The sequence below is a fragment of the Perna viridis genome, chromosome 7 (assembly GCF_037379345.1).
Source record: "Perna viridis isolate PV_CMFRI_1.1 ecotype Kerala chromosome 7, ASM3737934v1, whole genome shotgun sequence".
NCBI lineage: Eukaryota > Metazoa > Mollusca > Bivalvia > Mytilida > Mytilidae > Perna > Perna viridis.
In genome coordinates, this window is record NC_142451.1 from 4,102,399 (window position 1) to 4,123,100 (window position 20,702).

At 33.6% G+C, this 20,702-nt stretch overlaps 1 protein-coding gene across 3 annotated transcripts; it reads left to right on the top strand.

The window, feature by feature from the left end:
- Positions 1–1,954: 1,954 nt before the first annotated feature.
- On the top strand, positions 1,955–19,543 carry LOC148611013 (F-box only protein 38-like). Of its 3 annotated transcripts, none has more exons than XM_088591052.1 (14): positions 1,955–2,072; positions 6,181–7,103; positions 7,492–7,627; positions 8,193–8,323; positions 8,677–8,850; positions 10,390–10,543; positions 11,112–13,345; positions 13,937–14,046; positions 14,329–14,431; positions 15,596–15,765; positions 16,254–16,408; positions 17,028–17,119; positions 17,624–17,743; positions 18,592–19,543. In XM_088591052.1, exons 2-14 carry the CDS (start codon positions 6,203–6,205, stop codon positions 18,768–18,770), a joined length of 4,659 nt encoding a protein of 1,552 aa, XP_088447178.1. In that variant the 5' UTR covers positions 1,955–2,072; positions 6,181–6,202; the 3' UTR covers positions 18,771–19,543. The 3 variants fall into 3 exon arrangements, with proteins under 3 accessions (XP_088447178.1, XP_088447179.1, XP_088447180.1); XM_088591054.1 differs by lacking the exon at positions 1,955–2,072 and having other exon boundaries at positions 6,536–6,665; positions 6,886–7,103; positions 18,592–18,911; XM_088591053.1 differs by lacking the exon at positions 18,592–19,543 and having other exon boundaries at positions 17,556–17,693.
- Positions 19,544–20,702: the final 1,159 nt, after the last annotated feature.

A 20,702-nucleotide genomic window follows, 5' to 3' on the forward strand; every position in this document is an offset into this window, starting at 1 on the left:
TTACAGTTTGGTAGAACATTACAATTTTCTTTAGTATCGCAGAATCATAGATTTGTAACTATAGGTCTATGGCACTACCCGTGGAGACATGTAATGCAGTAGGTAGCTGTCGAATACTAGTAAATAAAATCATTAGAAACAACGTGTGCATGCAAAAATCTATAGAATGTATAAGAGTCATAAAATTTTTCCAGTCTTGTATGATATCGATTTTTTTCTTCGAAAGATCACCCATCAGTTAGGAATCTATGGACCCGACCGCCGTTGACACACATTTAATGTGCACAATGTATTCGTAATAGATAAATAAGCTAAAATGCCCACGTACAGTACTAGTGTACAGCCGAATCTGTTCGACTCTGCTTAAAAATATGACATACAGGAAATCGGAATTTCATATGGTTGTCTTACTGTAAAAAAAACAAAAACAAAAAAAACCAAAAAAAACCAAAAAAACAATACACATCCAAAAATACAGCATCAACCTTTCTATCTACTGGCCCGAGACAATTAAGCAATGACACCAGTATTTTAAAATCTAGCAAGTGATATTATAATTATATAAGAGGATGGAATTCCACATTCGTCTATTCTCTGCTCTCATGCGTATAGTTTCCAAGTTACAACATTTATTCCTTGAGAAATACCCGTTAACTACGCGGCTCCTATAAAATTGTTTTAATTTCCAACGGCATAAAGTCTGTACTTTTCTGTAGTGGTGGTATCTATATTTCAAAAATTCCTGTTGTACATTGAATCCAACACCTTTTCACGTTTTAATTTTACAGATTACCGCGTCTTTAAAGCATTTACTCCGGGCACTAGCATTCTCTCTTTACCAAGGGCGCCACCTACACTCGTGAAAAGTTTAGGTTTCAAAAGAAATTAATGACACATTTTAGACAAAATTAGTGAAAATTTAACTGGAACATCACCGAATTTAACCGAAAACAACCTCGAATTTAAATTGGATCAACCTCAAATTTAAATACGCTGTGTATCCTAATTTTATCGTACACATCGAATTTTATCGGGAATATCCGAATTTTAAATTGATAGCCTAATTTAATTATTTTATACTAATTTTAAGGGCACAAGTCCGACTTTAACTCGGAACATCGAATTTAATAGGTAAATCCGAAATGTTAGGCATTTCTCTTTTAAATTCGGTAAAACGTGAGGAAATTCGGCATTTTTAATGATCAATGGCGCGGTAATCAAAAGAATGCATTCCACGGACAAAGACCAGACATGGAAAAACACATATACACAACAAAGAACATAAAGTAACTTAAATCATACATTCAAAGTAACAAAAGCAAATGAGCAACACGGACTCCACTAAAAACTGGGAGCATGGACCAGGTGCATCGGTAGGGTAAGCGTCCTCTGCTTTTCTAGAAACACCCGCCGCGTTGCTCATAAAAAAGTCAAGTCCGGGGTACACAAACGAAGAAAGGAGAAGTATAACCCGTTGAATAAATCAGTTTTCATGGTGCAGATGGATACACCATAACGATCCACGAGTTCATGATGACGACCATAAAACTTCCGTAGTGATGACTTCAATCTTGTAGCAACATAACCCTGTTCCAGAAGCCTATTTGTCAGAGTTCTAGCGCGATACAAAAAAGTCTGCGTAGTTTCGGCAAGCTCTGGCATAAAGTATGAGTTGTGATATGAACACTCCATATGCAGGTGCTGAAGGGATGTTGTCACATATGAAAGGAAAGTTGACAATTCTGAATGAAAAGTCATCACGTTTGTCGTAAAGTTTGGTCAATAGTTTTCCTTTACCATCGATTTCTACAATGTATGTGTAGGTCAAGATATGATGCTGATCTGACAGTGTCTGCGGTATCCTTTATCTCAAGTTCTTTGGGGTAGATGCGATGTATCAAACCCCGAAATTAGGATTGTTTAAAGATAATTCGTCATCTATATAGCGGAAACTGAGATTACTAGCCAAACGATATCATCCATATACCGTTTCATTCCCCTCTCCTAAATTTACCCTAATATCGAACGAAGCCTAAAACAACAAAGACTGTCGCAGTTGCTGTGTTTAAAGAGTAAGTAAAGTTCTTCAATAATTCAGATGTATATTATAAGACCTGCCAGTACAACTTAAACCTAATTAATGAAGATCATTTCTTACTTTGTCAAATAAGAAGAGCTTTAAGTAAACCATTAGTCCTATAACATAAGTCTTCGTAGTTGCGCGCCTTTTTTTTTTTTTTTTTTTTTTTTTTTTTTTTTCAAAGTTTTTGGATGTTTATATGTTCATGTTGCACATATAAACATGAAAATAAAAAACGTCGCGCAACTATGAAGACTTATGTTATAGGATTAGGTCGTACGGAAACATTTTGACTGTTGAGGTCGTGTTAAAGCCAAATATGTGGTTTTATCCAATTATGGTACCCTGCAATTATTTTTAGGATTTATGCAGAAATCAGTGATATTGTTTGGTTTAGTTTACTCTACCTCTAAGTTTCGACTTGTTTACCATAAAGAAGCATTCCCAATTTGGTTTGAAATATGTAAAAACTTTCCATAGCATAAGCGTTAAAATCTTAATGGGAAATTGTTTGTTTCTGTTATTATGAAAGCATTTTAGAAATCCAGATTATAAACAACACATTGTCTGTAATGCATTTTAATGCATTGTAATGTAATGGTTTTCATATTGTCAATATTAGAACTGCTATTCTTTAATATACATTTAGTAAGGTAATTATATAAAATCTTCGTATTTTTAAGTGCTACATTATTGTCTTTTACCATTTCTTTCCCCATGCCAAGAAATACCCGATGAAAATAATGTTGCACAATTCAAAATTGTTCCCAATTTAAAAAAAATAAACATATTTTCCAAACCAAAAACTTAAAGGGTGGAAATAGCTTTGAAAAAAACTAACAAAATTAATGGAAATTGTATGCTATGCATGAAAATGCATTAAAGGTACAAGGGAGAGGAGAGTAAAAGATCCCTCCTCCTCCTCACCAACCATTCTATTCATACATGTATCTTAATCAATGGACTTTCAAGTATTGAAGCATTATTACTCTGTTAATAGGTTATTGTCTTCCATTTGTGGTGCATAATTCTAAGTCACAGAACATTGTTTACCTAGCTTTTTTGGTCAGAAATAAGAATTCCGAATAGTCTTGATAATGAAAGTAAGGGATCGTCTCAAAATAAAAAAAACAGCAATGCTACATGCGACTAACCATAAAAGAAACTTTTAACATATGACGAGATATTGAAGCAGTGTTCTCCCAAGGCCCTTAAAGCGCTGCGCTTTACAGCACTATTGAGTTTGAGGGTTGTGCCACTGACTTCAGTACTGTGCTATCTTACTACATGCACTGTGCTATAAGGTTAAATATGAGGATTAAAAAAACAGGAAACGTGTGTGCCCTTAGGTCATTTAGGGGGTCCTACAAGGTAATTAGCTCTTGAGACTGATAGCAGTAAACACACTATGGTCTGTTGATCACCGCATGACTGCACAGGTGTCTGAAACCAATAATGTTTATAACATTGCAGACAAAGATTCTTTATGAGGCATCCCACCTGGCCACAAATAAATTTTAAGGAAGACATCAATCAGATACTAATGTCCTACACTGAATCAATCAAAACTGACTATGGTCAAAGGTAACTCAGCCCTGGCCAAAAGCATGTGGCTATTTATAAATGCAAAGTCAAAGTTGAATGTTGAAGAATCACAAGATGTTTTCAATATTAAGGAGCTGATTTACCTTATAAAAGAATGTAATAAATTTATTCCATCAGATACTTCCTAAATACTTTGACCGTCTTTTGTTTACATTGCCATGTTGTTGTGTATCAAGAGCATGTTTTGTCGGGAAAATTAGTTAAGAAATAAATTGTAAAATCCCCCAAGTCTAAAAATAGTACCACAGGTGTGATGAAAAAAAAATATGGACTTACATTTTTTGTAAATCATGATATGGGGTTTCTGTCATAAGTAAACTTCAAATAAAGAACAAAACAAAACAAACTTTAAATAACAAGAATAAGATTTATGTTTTTTTCCTGGTAACTAGGATAGCTCCACACTACTGACTTCCTGAAAATTTTTGGCAGCATGAATTGCAAGACCAGAATAGTCCATCACATCTGATTAGATAATTCTAAATCTATAAATATATTGAAAGTTACAAAGACTAGAAAAATAGTTTAATAGAAAATGCTCTTAATCAAATGAATATCACATTCAAAATAGCCATTGAGCCCCAAATTAAATGAAAAATGGTAATTTCCAGTGGGTCTGCTGTCAGCAAAAATTTGCAAGCAAAACATCAATGAATAAACCCTGGGTGTGTGGGTGTGTATGAATTAGAGGAATTGGTTATGAAGAATTACTTATCATAATTCATGGAATATCTTTTTAATATTAGTGTTCAATATAAAAAAGGAAAAATAAAAAATGGTATTAGATTTATAATAACTGCCATTGAAGAAAAAAGGTAAAATATTTACCTATGAATTATTCAAATAAACATGAACAGCAATGTACATGTACAAATGTACATTTTGAATGCACAGTTCAATTTTTAAATAGTACATTAAATACGAAATGGGGAGTTTCAACATGGGAACTATTAATGTCGCACCTCGCACACTGAATACAGCGCTATCCAAAATCCTGGGGAGAACACTCTGAAGAAAGGATTTTAATGTGTAAAGACAGATAATATTTACTGTTTGACAACCCTTCTTTTGATTTCAATTCTTACAATTGTATGCTAACAAGTTTTCCTGTAACATCATGTTGATAAACATTCTGAAATACTCCCTCTACAACAACTTGAAATTATACAAAATATACAAAACCAATATACAATACACAGGTGTGAACACTTATTAATTAAATGAATGATTGATTGATTGATTGTTGGGGTTTAACACCCGAGCAGCAATATTTCAGCTATATTCAGGCGATATTAATTAAATGAAAATGGCAAATTAATTTAAATTGATTCAAGGCAGTGGAACATTGGCAAATTTTTTATTAGGAATGATGATAAATATTAAATTTATACACCTACAAGGTAAATCATGATCATGGCACATGCATCTATAAAGAGAGTGTAAAACTAATTTGCAGATGGAATTCTAAGAGTACTCTTTTATTGCTTTCCTTTCCTCCTGAATCTTGTTTCTGCTGTACAGAATGCTGTAGTGAATGACTATAGTTTAGATGACCAAATCATTGATATTTCTGATATTTGGCCAATTTGTGGTAACCCAAAAAAACATGCAAGTAGCACATAATCTCTGCATAAATTTAAAATCTATTCATGACCACTGAATTTAGTAGCTTAAAAGTCATAAAAAAAGAATTGATTTTTTTCCTGTTTACCCCTTGTTAATCTCTTGCAATTGCTCAGTAGGAGATCTTCCCCAATAGGATTTAAAACTACATGTATAGTAATGTTTTTTTTTAACTAGAAAATTTGAAGTACAGATTTATGTCCTTGCAAGATTCTTCTATGGTGACCGTTGAAGGTGTGGTGTGAGTGAATCTATGACAGATGGAAGTCATGTGTCATATTGGAAACAGACACTTGATATCAATCAATCAGTTCATGAGGACTACTGTAGAACCTTTGAAAATTTTACTTTAATCTATGGGCAACATATCTTTGTCACAATAGTTTTTGCCTAAGTAACTGTGCTCTATTTAGAAAAATTGTGTAATTTGGGCACATTATGTAGAATATCATGCAAAACTTTCATGGGACTTGGTTATCTATCTCTCAAGTTGGTGCTTGAGTTCAGTGAAAATCAGTTAAGCATTAAGTTAACTGACTTTTTAGTAGAATTTGAGCATCAATGTACATTTGAATACTCTGGGTTTCTTCAATAAGTCCATTAGGAGTGTAATGTTAATAAATCTTTACTAAAGATTCAATTACAGTTCAAGACCAGTGAAAGGTCAAAGCTCTTTAAAAGACATATACAATGTAGTTCTGTGATGTTTTTTTCTTCAGTTATCATTTGAATATTACATGTCATGTACTTGTATTCTTCAAGAAGTTCATGTTTGAAACTACACATATATATAAATGTACATGTAATAATCAAATATGTATTATTTATGACTGCATATTAGCTTTTTTCTAGTTAACAATTATTTTTGAAAGGAATTAGGAGGTGGTTGGTAAAATGAAATCTAAAAAGAGGAGAACAACTGCTGAATCAGACAAGGCAGCAGAAATGGCTGATAGTACCAAGACCAACACTGTGGGTTCATGTCCAAACTCAACTAACAATGGAAACAAGACTCATACAAGAGACACAAGTAGCAAGGACATTGATCATAATGATTATTTAAACATACTTTCATTGGAAATTCTATGCAACATTCTGAACTGCCTTCATCTAAGGGATTTCCTTAAGCTTGATCATCTTAGTAGAAAGTTGCATGATGCAGTCAGCATGCATTTGCGAACCTTGAAGACTCTTGACTTCAGTAACAGGGATGTCATCAGTTGGATATGTGGTTTGTCTGATCAGTCCTTTATCCATCTGTGTAAGCGTTGCAATGATGCCCAGTATATATATGGATTCCATCCTACCATTACATCTAAAAGGAGGCATCGAGGGAAAAAAGGACTCAGTATTCCAGGTATAATAGATGCATTAACTATCCTTACTAAGCTAAAAGGTATAGAAGTGTCTGACACATTGATTCTTGAAACTATATTCAGTTATTTTCCAAATATTGAAGTAATGGGTACATTCCGTAACCGTAATGGTTGTTTTCCTGTAATTGAAGTAAACTCACTTCTGATCCCTGAGAATCCTCTCATCACATCAATGCATCTGTTTGGTATTGTTGTTCCTAGACTACCACCAATGGTACTGCTAAAGGATCTTCAGCTTCATCATGTTCATTTCACCAATACCCACCCATTTACAGACTTTGCTGTGCCTAGTTTGAAGTGTTTTGTAATGGCTAACTGTGCAGGGCCTGCTGACTTTCTTAGATATGTCCCACTGATAGCAGGATTAGCTGCTGCTAGGAGCCTTAAACGACTGGAACTAATCCGAGTCCCATTTTTAGGTAAGGCTGGAGTAGTTAATAAGAAAAGAATGATCACTATTTTTTGTTCATTAATTACAACAGTATTAAGTAAATATTAAAATTTAAGGCCTGTATACCAACAATAGCAGTAGATGAATTACTTATAGATATCTATAATCTTTTAGGATCAAATAGAGACTTTGCAATCAGGTCATAAATTATGTCAACATCTTATCAAATATTTTGGAGAAGACCCTTTAAATTTGTTTTAATTTGTTCTATTTGTGAAGCAAATAAGTAGATATTATGATAACACATGTATATGTAAACTTGTAACTACAACATTTGTACCTATTTCATATAAAGACAAAATATTCATCACCCATATATTCCATGCACTAATTTACATCATTTATCTATGTTACAGGAGGGTTATTACATCATGTTATTGGAGAGAGTCTGAGGGTCCAAAGATTCAAGAACCTCAAAACTTTAAAGTTTGGAGCCTGTAAACATGTGATTGTAATGGATGCTGGCTTCCTTGCCATAGCTTCAGCTGAAAAGTAGGCATTCAAAGTTTGAAGCACTTGTTGTTACAAATGAAAGGTTTTATACCTACAATGATAAAACAATAACACATTTTCATTGTATAAGAATATGAATTAAGTACATTGTAGCATTCTTTGTAAGAATCAGGCACTGGATGGCACATCATTATCAATTTGGTCTTTTTTGCCGCAACATATTTAATACATCTAAAAGCGACCAAAAAGTCATTTAAATTTATTTTGAAGCATCTGTGCATAGATATTATTTTGCTGCCTTTATCGTGTATATAGGAGAAAGTGCGGGAAAATTTTCCTTTAATCAAGTTAATTTGACCCATCTTAAAGTATCTTAAAAGGCAAACTTTACAAATACTTTGGTTATTTTTGGATGTCGTCGTTGGGTTTTCTACAAAAGCTGACAAACTTTACCCTACTAGTGTACCAATTCTATGATACAAAGTTCAGGGTCAACTACATTACCGAGTAATGTTTCATTATCAATAATTTGTTACTTACTTGCAAAGTACATGAATAAGCTCATATTAATTTATTATACTTATTGGTTGTGTTTTAATTGTAGTTTAGAAGAGATGTATATACAACCCTCTCTATCAAAAGACAGTCTCTTTGTTGCTCTAAAGATGTCTTTTGCTAGGTTTCCTGTCTTCAACAGATTGTGTTTAGGATATACTGAGCCTTTCCAAGAATCTGGTATGGAATTCATGGTGTATGAAAATTTAATATTTGAAAACTTCAGTTCTTATTGTTTGGCACTTCTGATAAGGAATCCTTTATGCATGATTGTGTCATGACAAGGAAAATATTTTATGAAAATTTACGTATAGAACTGTTATTAAAAGGCAAAAAATAAGAAAGAAAAAACAGAAGTGGAAACCTTAATGTGGTAGTAATAATTGTTTTTTTGTTTTTTTTTTGTTTTCTTTTATTTTGCTTTGTTTGTTTTTCTAGGAAAGGAATTTTAGTTTACAACAATTTGGGTTCTGCATTTGGTCGGCCACTACTTAACCATGAATGTTTTACATGATAAACTAATTTTATTGCAGGAAATTGGACTAACCAGGACCTCGCCATCATGGGTTTAGCTTATATAGTGGAGACACCAGCACCTATCACAGACAATGGAATGAAATCTGTCGGTGAATGCTTCATGACATTAAAATTTCTGGAGATATACAACTGTCCACATCTCTGCAGTCCAACTAGATGGCTAACACCAGGTAAGTACAAGGTTTTTGGGTAGCACTGGCTTGCACCAGGTGTGTACAAGGCTTTTAGGACAGTACTAACTGCCACCATGTAAATACAAGGCTACTGGGTGATGCCAGATTATATACAAGGGTTTTACGGCAGTACACTGACACCAGGTCCTACCTCCACAAAACTTAAGTTTAGAATATATATAAATTCCATGTTAACCTCGTACATACAAGGCTTTATGGTAATACTGAATAACACTAACTACATACAAGGCTTCAGGGTAAAACTGAATAACACCAGGTACATACAAGGCTTCAGAGTAAAACTGAATAACACAAGGTACGTACAAGGCTTCAGGGTAATACTGAATAACACCCGGTACGTACAAGGCTTCAGGGTAATACTGAATAACACCTGGTACATACAAGGCTTCAGGGTAAAACTGAATTACACCCGATACATACAAGGCTTCAGGGTAATACTGAATAACACCAGATGAACACAAGGCTTCAGGGTAATACTGAATAACACGAGGTACATACAAGGCTTTAGGGTAATACTGAATAACACCAGATGAATACAAGGCTTCAGGGTAGTTCTGAATAACACCGGATGAATACAAGGCTTCAGTGTAGTACTAAATAACACCAGATGAATACAAGGCTTCAGGGTAATACTGAATAACACCAGGTACATACAAGGCTTTATGGTAATACTGAATAACACCAGATGAATACAAGGCTTCAGGGTAGTACTAAATAATACCAGATGAATACAAGACTTCAGGGTATTACTGAATAACACCAGGTACATACAAGGCTTCAGGGTTTTACTGAATAACACCAGATGAATACAAGGCTTAAGGGTAATTCTGAATAACACCAGGTACATACAAGGCTTCAGGGTAATACTGAATAACACCAGATGAATACAAGGCTTAAGGGTAATTCTGAATAACACCAGGTACATACAAGGTTGCAGGGTAGTACTGAATAACACCAGGTACATACATGGCTTTGGGGTAGTTCTAAATAACACCAGGTACATACAAGGCTTCAGGGTAGTTCGGAAAAATACCAGGTAAAAAAAGGCTTCAGGGTAGCTGTGAATAACACCAGGTAAATACAAGGATTTTGGGAAGCAGTGGCTGACATCATATAATGACAAGGATTTAGGGTATACTGTGTTGATAAGAGGTGTGTACAGGGCTTTAATGACAGATCTGACTTACACAAGGTTAGTACAAGGCTTTAGGGTAGCACTAGCTGACAACAGGTAAGCACAAGGTTTTGAGATAATTCTTGACTGATTATATGGCTGGGAGATACATCTTTGTTAATAATGTTATATTTACAAGGAATGATTTAAATAGAAACAGAAGGAAGCTTTTGGATCAATGAAAGTGTTTGCTCTGTATTGTATACCATTAAGGTACATTTACTGAGACAAGAATTTCAGTTCTTTCATTTTTTTGTGTGTCCAAAGTTTAAACACATCTTTGTTAGATTTTTTACATGACTTATGAGAAAAAAACTAGTCTACAACACATATCATTACAGCTGCCAATGCATGGGATTCTCTACGAGAGCTGGTACTGAGGAAATGTCATGCCCTAAAACTGGATGATTTTTGTGATTTGATACCATCCCTACCATCTTTAGAGGCTGTACATCTAGATCAGATGTTCAGAGAACCACCAAAAGGATGTTCTCGGTACTTGATAGGGGGTGTTTGGCATCGTAAAAGAAGGATTTTATTTTAAGAACTGCAATTATAGGGATAAAATCAGTACTGGAATGTATTAGATTTTTCTTTGAAATAATCATTTACTGGAATGTTTTATATACTGGTATCCTCGTGCTGATATTTAGAATCTACTACCAGTTAGAGTGCCAGACAGAAAAAAGTTAAAACCAGGATTTTACTACTAAAATTCCTTTTTTAAATGCATATTTATTACCAATACATTGTATTGCCAAATTTTGCCTCTTTTGTTTGCTTCTTCAAATAATTTCCTGTATCCTATAGAATTTATATATTTATTAGCCTTTATTTTCATACAAGTTTTGTTTGAATTTCCTAGAAAAGAAAAGTTTTTCAGTGTTGTGTACTTCTTTGTACACTGTACAGAAACAATTATACAGTACACAAAACCAGTTAATTTACATCCACAACTGTAATTTTCTCATACTTTTTTTTATTGCTAATTGATAGAATCAATTTGAAATGAAATGGATAAGTATTTAAAAGTGCACGTTTATTAATAATTTTATTTTTACAGAGTTGGTATTAGTACTGGGTCAGGATTTGGGTTATCTTCATCTCTGATACCTGGTGATACACTGGGTGGTGGTATTGGCCAGAATAACCAACCTGCTAACCAAAGTCATGATAGTGATTCCTCATCTAGTGACAGTGATGGTGAGGAACAACAGCATCCACCACAACAACCAATTGATCCTACTATATCAAATCAAGGGAGACAACTGCCTCAAAGTGACCCTCTAACAAATCAGCTAAAGTCTAGAAACTCAGACCAACCATGTCAAAATTCTTCTGCAAATCCAGACAATGTACAAAGTAATGATTCAGTCAGTCAAGTTACCTCACAGAGATGTGACACTACTGGCCAAGACACTTCACAAAGGACTGGTTCAGTCAGTAAAATTACATCACAAAGATGTGACACAATTGGCCAAGGCACTTCACAAAGGACTGATTCAGCCAGTCAAGTTACCTCATGGAGGTGTGACACTATTGACCAAGGCACTTCACAAAGTATTGATTCAGTCAGTCAAGTTACCTCACAGAGATGTGACACAATTGACCAAGGCACTGTACAAAGGAATGATTCAGTGCAGCAAGTAACTACACAAAGTACTGACTCTGTCTGTCACAGCCATTCAATAGATACTGACCAAGTCAATCAAACAACTGAAGAGAAAATCCATGTGTCAGATACAATGGTTACAGAAAATATCAGTGCATGTGGCAATCAAGCTGGCCAAGCTGGTTCTCCTGTACAATTGCCTGATTTAATTAACTGTGAACCTTGTTTTAATGATTCTGCAAAGTCAGTGGATGTTAGGATTGAAGATAACTCAATTAAAAACTGTGATGACAGTGAGCAGTGGATTGATCCTATTTCAGAAAATGACTATTCGTTGTCAAACACTCCTCATTCCATCTTGGAAAGTAGGAATGAAGTAGAATGCTCAGGTTCTGCATTGGAGAATAGTTCGAATGAAAGGTCCTCATCTAATTCTGTTGTTAATTCTGAAAGGGGTAAAAACCTACTAATATTTCCCTCTATATCTTCCGATAAAGACTACAGCAACACCCCATCAAGTGGTGAATGTAGTTGTATTAAACAAAGAAGATTTACTGATGATTCTAGTGGTTGTTCATCAGGTTCCTCTTATTCTTATACCAATCAACATAATTGTACATGCAATAGAACACATAGTGTTGATCCGTCTAGTACCTGTGGTAGACAAAATTCTGCATGTTGTGAAATTTTGCTTACAACTTCTGACAAATCTAAGTGTAAAAATTGTGATTCTCTTCATCTAAATGAGCCAGAAGACATTAATGATCAAATTAGTGATTTCGGAAATAATAGTTCAAAAAGTTCTTTGAACATGTCAAATTCAAAGAAAACAAAAGAATCAAGTATGCTTCAAGAGAACTGCAGATTGAAATCTTCTTTAAAAAATAAGAATAGTGAAGCATTACCTGAAAATTTTGTAGCAGAAAGTAAAACTATAAGATTTGATGAAGAGAATCAGTGTGATCATTTGAATGCACAAGTAAATTTGGAGCCAGTTATAGGGGAGGGTGCTAGAGATTGTGGTTCAGTTACCACTGCTTCTGACTCTGTGGTAGCTGAAACCTCAGCAGCACCTGATAGCAGAAGGGAATGGGTAGGGAAAAGTTTGTATGGGAAGAAAAAAGGGTTAGTTAGGAAAAATTCTAATTCCAAAGGAGGAAATGAAATGGATGGCCACACATATGATGAGAAGAAGGATTTAAGTTTTAATTATAGTAATGTAGATAAAGTAGATAGAAAAAAAGAGGCTGAAATGATAAATGGGAAATCTGTGAGTGAATCACCTGGGACTTATGATCAAGACGATTCGTCAGACAAAATTGTTGATTTCTCTGTTGACCATTGTGCTAAAGAAAGTTCAACAAAGGAGAATGTAATAACAATAACCAAAATGGATGAAGAAACAGGCAAAGAAATAATATTATTCAGTGGAAAAATACCACTTAGTAACATGCCATCTAACCAAGAGTCAGATGTTGAATCAGACTGTTGTCGTATCACAAGGTCTAGGGCTCAGAAAATGGCTGCAGGAAACAAAAGAAGACAAAATAGGTCACCTGTTGTCAAGAAGAGGAAACTTAGAAAAACAAAGAAGACATTGGATTTAGTTGTAATGGCAGATAAATGGTGTCAAGTTGATGCTTCTGGTTTACGACACCACAAAGGGGACCAGGAGAAATGTAAATGTAAGAATGAAACCCTTATCCACTCTGTTAGATTTTCATCTGATGTACAATATCAAGTTTTATCCTATGATTTTAATATAACATAGTCCTTTGGAAATGCTGAACTTGGTGGTTTCCAAGGTTTTTAGTCTAAAATCAATTATTCCTGAAAAGTTTTGTGCACATCTCTAAGGTCAGCATCACCTGATGGTTTTTGTCTAACATACATGTACATTACTCAGTCTATGGGCGAATCTGAATTTTTTAGGCATGAATCAAAAGTTTATTTCAAATGATATTTTTTCATTGTTGGGATGTTTATTTGTGTGTCGCCCTAAATAATTTAACAGCATATCCTTTCCTAAATTGTTTGAAGTTTAGCAATTTATTTTTTATGGTATTGACTTTTATAGCTTCCATGGATTTTAATTACTTTTACAAGTATCATTATGATTTTGTTATAGTTACAGTAAATAAACAAGAGAAGATTAAGAAATTTTGAATTATGATTAAACATGTTTACTAACATGTTAAATCAGTTTTAAAAAAAAATTATCAAATGTTTTAGAATTATTTTGCAATACATAAGTTGGTAAATTGATTTATTTTCAGGTGGTACCAGTGGTTATTTAAAGGTGATGACACAGAATAAAAAGCGTCCTGTAATGTTGTCAAAAGGTACCAGTACAAGTGACCCAGTCATGGAGGAGGACTATACACAGGTCTGTAAATCACATATGAATTTCTGACGTATCTAAAGAACTATTTAGCTTGTCAGCTTTAGGGAATTGCTTTAGTTGTTGTAATAATGTAATAAATGTACATTAATTGAAGATAAGAGAAAATGTACATTACACAACAACCATAGTAGTACAATTCATATGCTACAATAACTGGTCTTCATCCTGAGTTTTACATTGAGTTGGAATCAATTAATTTTTATTCTTTCCTTCAACTCTATATTGCATAGTTATTTTAATCAAATACTGTTTATATTGAAACAGGTATTAAAACTGAAATCCAGATCTCTACAGTGTATAACCCTCAACATGGTAGGAGTAACAGATATTCAAATAGGTCAATGTCCACAACTTTCTAAACTTACAGGTATGATCATTATTTTAATATAACTTAAATTTTTAAGAAAATATTATGTTTAATACTGTATGCTTTAAAAATTTTTTCATTTATTCTTTTGTATTCTGCTCCCATATCAGTTTCCTGTGCAGATGATGTAATCACTATTTCAAAGCTTTACACCTCCATCATACTCATTGCTGAACTCCAATCCTTCATGCATATTAGTACAGTTAACTAGTAACTGTGCAGATTTGTAATGAGTAGTGTTGGTGTCTTGTGAATACGGTACACCAGTAACTTTGCAGATTTGAAATGAGTGGTGTTCGTGCCCTGTTAAATAGGGGACACCAGTAACTTTGCAGATTTGTAATGAGTAGTATTTGTGCCCTGTGAATATGGTACACTAGTAACTTTGCAGATTTGTAATGAGTAGTATTTGAGCCCTGTGAATACAGTTCACTAGTAAATTTGCAGATTTGTAATGTGTACTGTTCCTGCCCAGTGAATACGGTACACCAGTAACTTTGCAGATTTGTAATGAGTAGTGTTTGAGCCCTGTGAATACAGTTCACTAGTAACTTTGCAGATTTGTAATGAGTAATGTTCGTGCCTCATGAATACGGTTCACTAGTAACTTTGCAGATTTGTAATGAGTAGTGTTCATGCCTTGTGAATACAGTTCACTAGTAACTTTAGAGATTTGTAGTGAGTAGTGTTCATGCCTTGTGAATACGGTTCACTATTAACTTTGCAGATTTGTAGTGAGTAGTGTTCCTGCCTTGTGAATTTGTTCACATCCTGTTTAGCAGAGCTTACAAGCTAGCAGAGTGATATGTAGTCAGTCAGAAAGCAGTTATAGGTCTGTGGAGGAGATTGCTCCCATATAGGCTTAAAAGATTTATTAAAATAAGATAAAAAAAAGGAGGGTTCTGTATATGTTGTGTATTAATAACTACCAAGCTGAAGATGGTAAATAGTCTTGTTGTTTAATAATGTTTATGTTGTTTAATTAAACAATGTGTGATATTGCTTATTATCAGAGTATTTATATAATGAATATTCCCTTATATCCTCATTATACAAAAGGATAAGTGTTTGACTACTGGAATAACTGCTGTAAATGTCTGACCTTGTAACAAATGATGGTACAATTAATATAAATAAAAACGATTCCATTCTAATTGTTTCTAGCCCATAGCTGCAGAGTCCTGAAGAATTTTCAAGTTGATAATGATGCTGCTTCATTAACAAAGGTCCAACTAACCCAATGTCAGAAGCTGAATACTAGTACTCTGATAGAAGGAATTAAAAAGTTGGAAAGCAAGAAAAGTAGAGTTATTATACTCCGTCCAATGCTAAAGGTATCTGTAATAAGAATGAATAATTTATTATCTTATTCTCAATTCCATTTACAGAGAAGAGATAAATTGCATTGCTTTAGAACTTTTACAAACAATTTATAAAGTTATTTTAATTAAGATATTCGAGGCCAATGGCAATTTATTTCTTTGTTTGAAAGTTTCTGAAAATTCAGGTGATAAAAGGTTGTAGGTCTAATTTTATAAGATAGGCACAAGATTTTTTTTTTACAGGAATATCAATACCATTCAGATCACATGACATAGTTAACAAAATAACAAAAATGACATAACAAAATTTATAGTTAAGCTTTCTGTTATTTGGAAAATGTAGCAAATCAAACAAAATAGAAGTATACAGACTCCTTTCCCTCACTTGCTACAGTAATTAACAGTATACTGACTCCTTTCCCTCGCTTGCTACAGTAATTAACAGCATGATTTGGGTAATAGTTTATATCACTTGGTGATTACATTTGTATCTGTTTTAGCTTGACACTACAGAAATAGAAAGAAGTCTATTTTCCAGTACTGATGTTGATTATGGTATATGTATTGTATATGACTATAGTACAGATCCTTCATATACCATGTATAATAGGGTTCGAGTACAATCATGGGTAGAACTTTTATCAGGCATGAACTCGTAAGTAAACTCCACACATGTAATTTTTTTTGTTCAGGAAACAAATCAGAACTTGATAAGTATTGTTCCTATTGAAAAGGGGAAAAATGGTCACAACCAAATTTATGACAGGATAAAAATGTTACTTATATCCCCCTTGATGAAGATGTAATGGTATCCCACTTGGTATTGGTCATACTCCTCACTTAATAAGCTGGTCATATATGTGACTGGGTTTCTTTTATTGTTTTTTCTTTATTCACGTATCACAAAAACCCATGTTTTGTCCACACTTCTTCTGAAATCCTCTTAAACGTTTTATTTATTTCCTCTGAGCTATCACATCAATGTCATTTTACATTTTCGAATATGTTTTATGGACATGTTAGTTTTTAATTTTATAGTCTTTTTTGACAAGATTTATTATGGTATGCTGGTGTCTGTCTGTCACAATAAGTAAAAAATGCTTATATAAACCTTTGTGAAACTTTGATGAATTGTTCATTTTTATTGATGTGAGCTTCCTTTAGATTTTGATAAATTTCCAATTTTTCGTTTTTTTAAATTATGTGACTTTATTCATACAAAAAAGTATGAAATAACATTATCTATGATGAAATCTGAATTTCTTTCTTTCTAGAGAGCTTTTAAACTGCTATGGCTTTAAGAAGCACACAGCAGCACACAGGACAGATAAGTACCCTTGGGGAAGATCAATATATACCTTAAAAGGTAAATATGTTGTGTCTAAACTTCTTGTTTTCCTATACATGTAAATAATGTAATTAAGAACAAAATTAGAAAGCAATACAACTTGAATAAAATAAAGTAATAATTTGTCTATTTTAGACTTCAATTAGTGTTAGGAATAAGAATGATAGGAAATACTGAATGTACAAACTAGAGAAAATCTGTGATGAAACAATACCAGAGACACCAAGGAACAAAATACTAAAGGCAAATAAAAACTGTATACAGAACAAAAGGCATAAACCCAGTCTCATTTTACTGGACACAAACTTCATATTGTCATCTTACCCATAAATTAGAAATGTCTTTCTTTTAAAATTCTGAATGACCCTTTACAGAACTTCAGGAATGTCATTAGACAGTCAATTCACCAAATTAGAACAATGTGACAGCAGTTTTGATTTTATGTTGATTTTAGTTAAATAGGTTAATTTATCATTGGGTAGTATTGAGATGCACTTCCCTGTCCTTTACTATGCTCTATAGGGTACAACAATAACTCATCGAGATGGGAGCTAATTACAGATATCCCATGGTTACGACCTTTATATGAGTCATCTGACCTTGACTCTGAAGAAAAGATTAAAAGTTTTGATGATAAAAAGGGTAAATATGGATAATCAAAAAGGACCAAACAATTGGATTTTATAAAAAAATTTGTGTATCTAAGGAATTGGCTTACATGTGACATAAGCTAAATTATTAACAACTCATGTGAGTGTGTGTTCTAGAGTTGCACTCATAGTAGTTAGATATCGGTACTCATTAAATTTACTTTTGTGGTTTGTCAAAATTTTGACAGTTCATAGAATTTTATTTTATGGATTTGTTTTGAGAATATAAGATTTTTTTTTTTATGGAACTTAAGCATTTTTTCTGGTGTTCAACTTTGTAGTATGTCTGGAAAACCACAAAAACCAAGTAAACTTATAATTCCTCCATGATATAATGTCTTGTACGCACACTTTTTTAGATTAAATAACATTTCTTATATACATGTATGCTGGGTGCCAAGCTTTCAAGACACAATTGTGTGAGATTTAGCATAGGTTTGAAAGAGCATAAAACAATAGATCAAATGCCACATAGTCAGCAAAAAATGTTTCATGTGGAATGCATGAGAATTGGCACAATTTACGTGAAAAAAATAATATTGATTACAGCAATAGTGATTCTGCCATTCATCAAATATTTTGAAATAGGCTTTGGAATACATGTATTATAAGCTGGAAATTTCGTGACAGCTTTGTTTTTCCTATTTGTGCAATAAGACAAAATAACATAAGGCTGTTATGAATATTTGCTGAAAAATTAACATTTGCATACATATTTGTGTAAAAAACAGATTAATTGGAAAAAATGTGAAAAAGAAGTGACAGAAAAATTTCAGTGTTTGCACTTTGCAAAATGCTTTGCATTTTTTATGTTTATTAAAAAAACTTATTTTGTTGCAGAGGGTCTATATTGTCCAGGAGCTAAAGGCCATGAGAGTTTCAGTGACTGTATATGGGAATGTCTTCCGAATATTGTGGATGAGACATCAGTAGAAACACCTTTATTTCAACACTCCTTGTTTATTTATGTAAATTTTTGTGATATCAATGGATCTGCTAACTTTGACCCTTATGCTTAATTTGATTCTGATAAACAGTGAAATCTGAACAAAGCCCCATTTGGACTTCTAAAATTAGTTTTTTTTTTACCAAGATTCTAACTACATTTGAACAGACAGGTTTAGTGACTGTTCAGGGTTAGTTTAGAAGGTTTACTGACTGTTCAGAGTTGTGTTTAGATAGGCTTACTGACTGTCCAGTGTTCTGTTTAGACAGGTTTACTGACTGTTCAATGTTCTGTTCAGATAGATTTACTGACTGTTCAGTGTTCAGTTTAGACAGGTTTACTGACTATTCAGTGTCCAGTTTAGACAGTTTTACTGACTGTTCTGGGTTCTGTTTAGACAGGTTTACTGACTGTTCAGGGTTCAGTTTAGACAGGTTTACTGACTGTTCTGGGTTTTGTTTAGACAGGTTTACTGACTGCTCTGGATTCAGTTTAGACAGGTTTACAGGCTGTTCGAGGTTCAGTTTAGACAGGTTTACAGGCTGTTCAGGGTTCTGTTTAGACAGGATTATTGACTGTTCTGGGTTCAGTTTAGACATGATTACAGGCTGTTCAGGGTTCAGTTTAGACAGATTTCACTGGATATGTATTTGTATGGAACTTGTTAATTAAACCTAGCCTAGTATAAATTTATTGTAAAGAAAAAAAAAACAATATATTTAAAGAACAGCTCTGTGGGATAAATATGTAAAAAAATGAAGTTAGCACAATACCAACTGTGGTCTTATTCTTGAGATATAAATGATTGTCATACACATATTAAATTAAAATTAAATTAAAACAATAGATTTTCTATGCTCAATCCCTACAATTTACACCTTTAGCCAAAAAGGAGTCAGTACCATTATGTAATATTTTGTTCAGGTATCAATCATAGGATGAGGATGTAATTTACATTGGACAGTATAGGGGTTTATGTACATGTATGTTGGTACCTGGTAGAGAGTATTCATTCTTTGTAAAAAATGATTCCAAATTATCTTCTAAATATACTGAAGATGCTGTCTGAAAGCTGGAATTTTTTATCCACAACATATTTGTCCATTGTGGTGGACATGTTTTTCAACAGATGACTTGCATTCCAGTGGGAACAAATTATTCCTTCACTCCTATGAGGCTGAAAAGGAAAACTCATGACCAAACTATACAACAAACCCTATGACTTCTCATTTGCTACTGTCAATTTTCCTTTCATCTGTCACAAGATCCCTTCAACACCTGCATATGGAGTTTTTATATCACAACTCATATGTTGTGCCCGAGCTTGCTGAAACTATGCAGATTTTATGGAATGTGCTAGGTTTCTTTAAATTGAGCTTCTTGGACACAGATATGTTGCTACAAGATTAAAGTAATTGCTACAGAAGTTTATGGTCATCATCATGAACTTGTGGATCGTTATGGTGTATCCATAAGCACCACAAGAACTGATTTGTTCACTGTGTTTCAAAGTTTACTTTTTCTCTTTCGACAACCCCTAATGTGACATTTTGTGAGCAACTTGATGGGTGTTTCAAGAAAAGCAGGTGACACTTACCCTACCAGTGCACCTGATCCATGCTCCCAGTTTTTAGTGAAGTCTGTGTTGTTCATTTCCTTTTGTAAATGTACATGTTAATTTGGTTATTTCATGTTCTTTGTTGTATGTGTCAATTTCCCTGTCAAGTCTTTATCCTTGGAATATATTCTTTATTTTTGTCCCTTAAGTCTTGGTTCCCTTGATACTCTATAATTATACCCCCACAAATGAAATTTGAGGAGTATATACATGTAGGTTTCACCCTGTCTGTCCAAACTATTTTCTAAGCAGCTTGCACCATTGTTTTGAAACTTTGCGTAATGTTATATATCCACATGGAGATGTGTATATTGTCAGGAATTTATTTTTGGATAAAAATTATAGAAATGACAGCTGTTAGAACTTTTTCAGCAAAACTTGATCTGG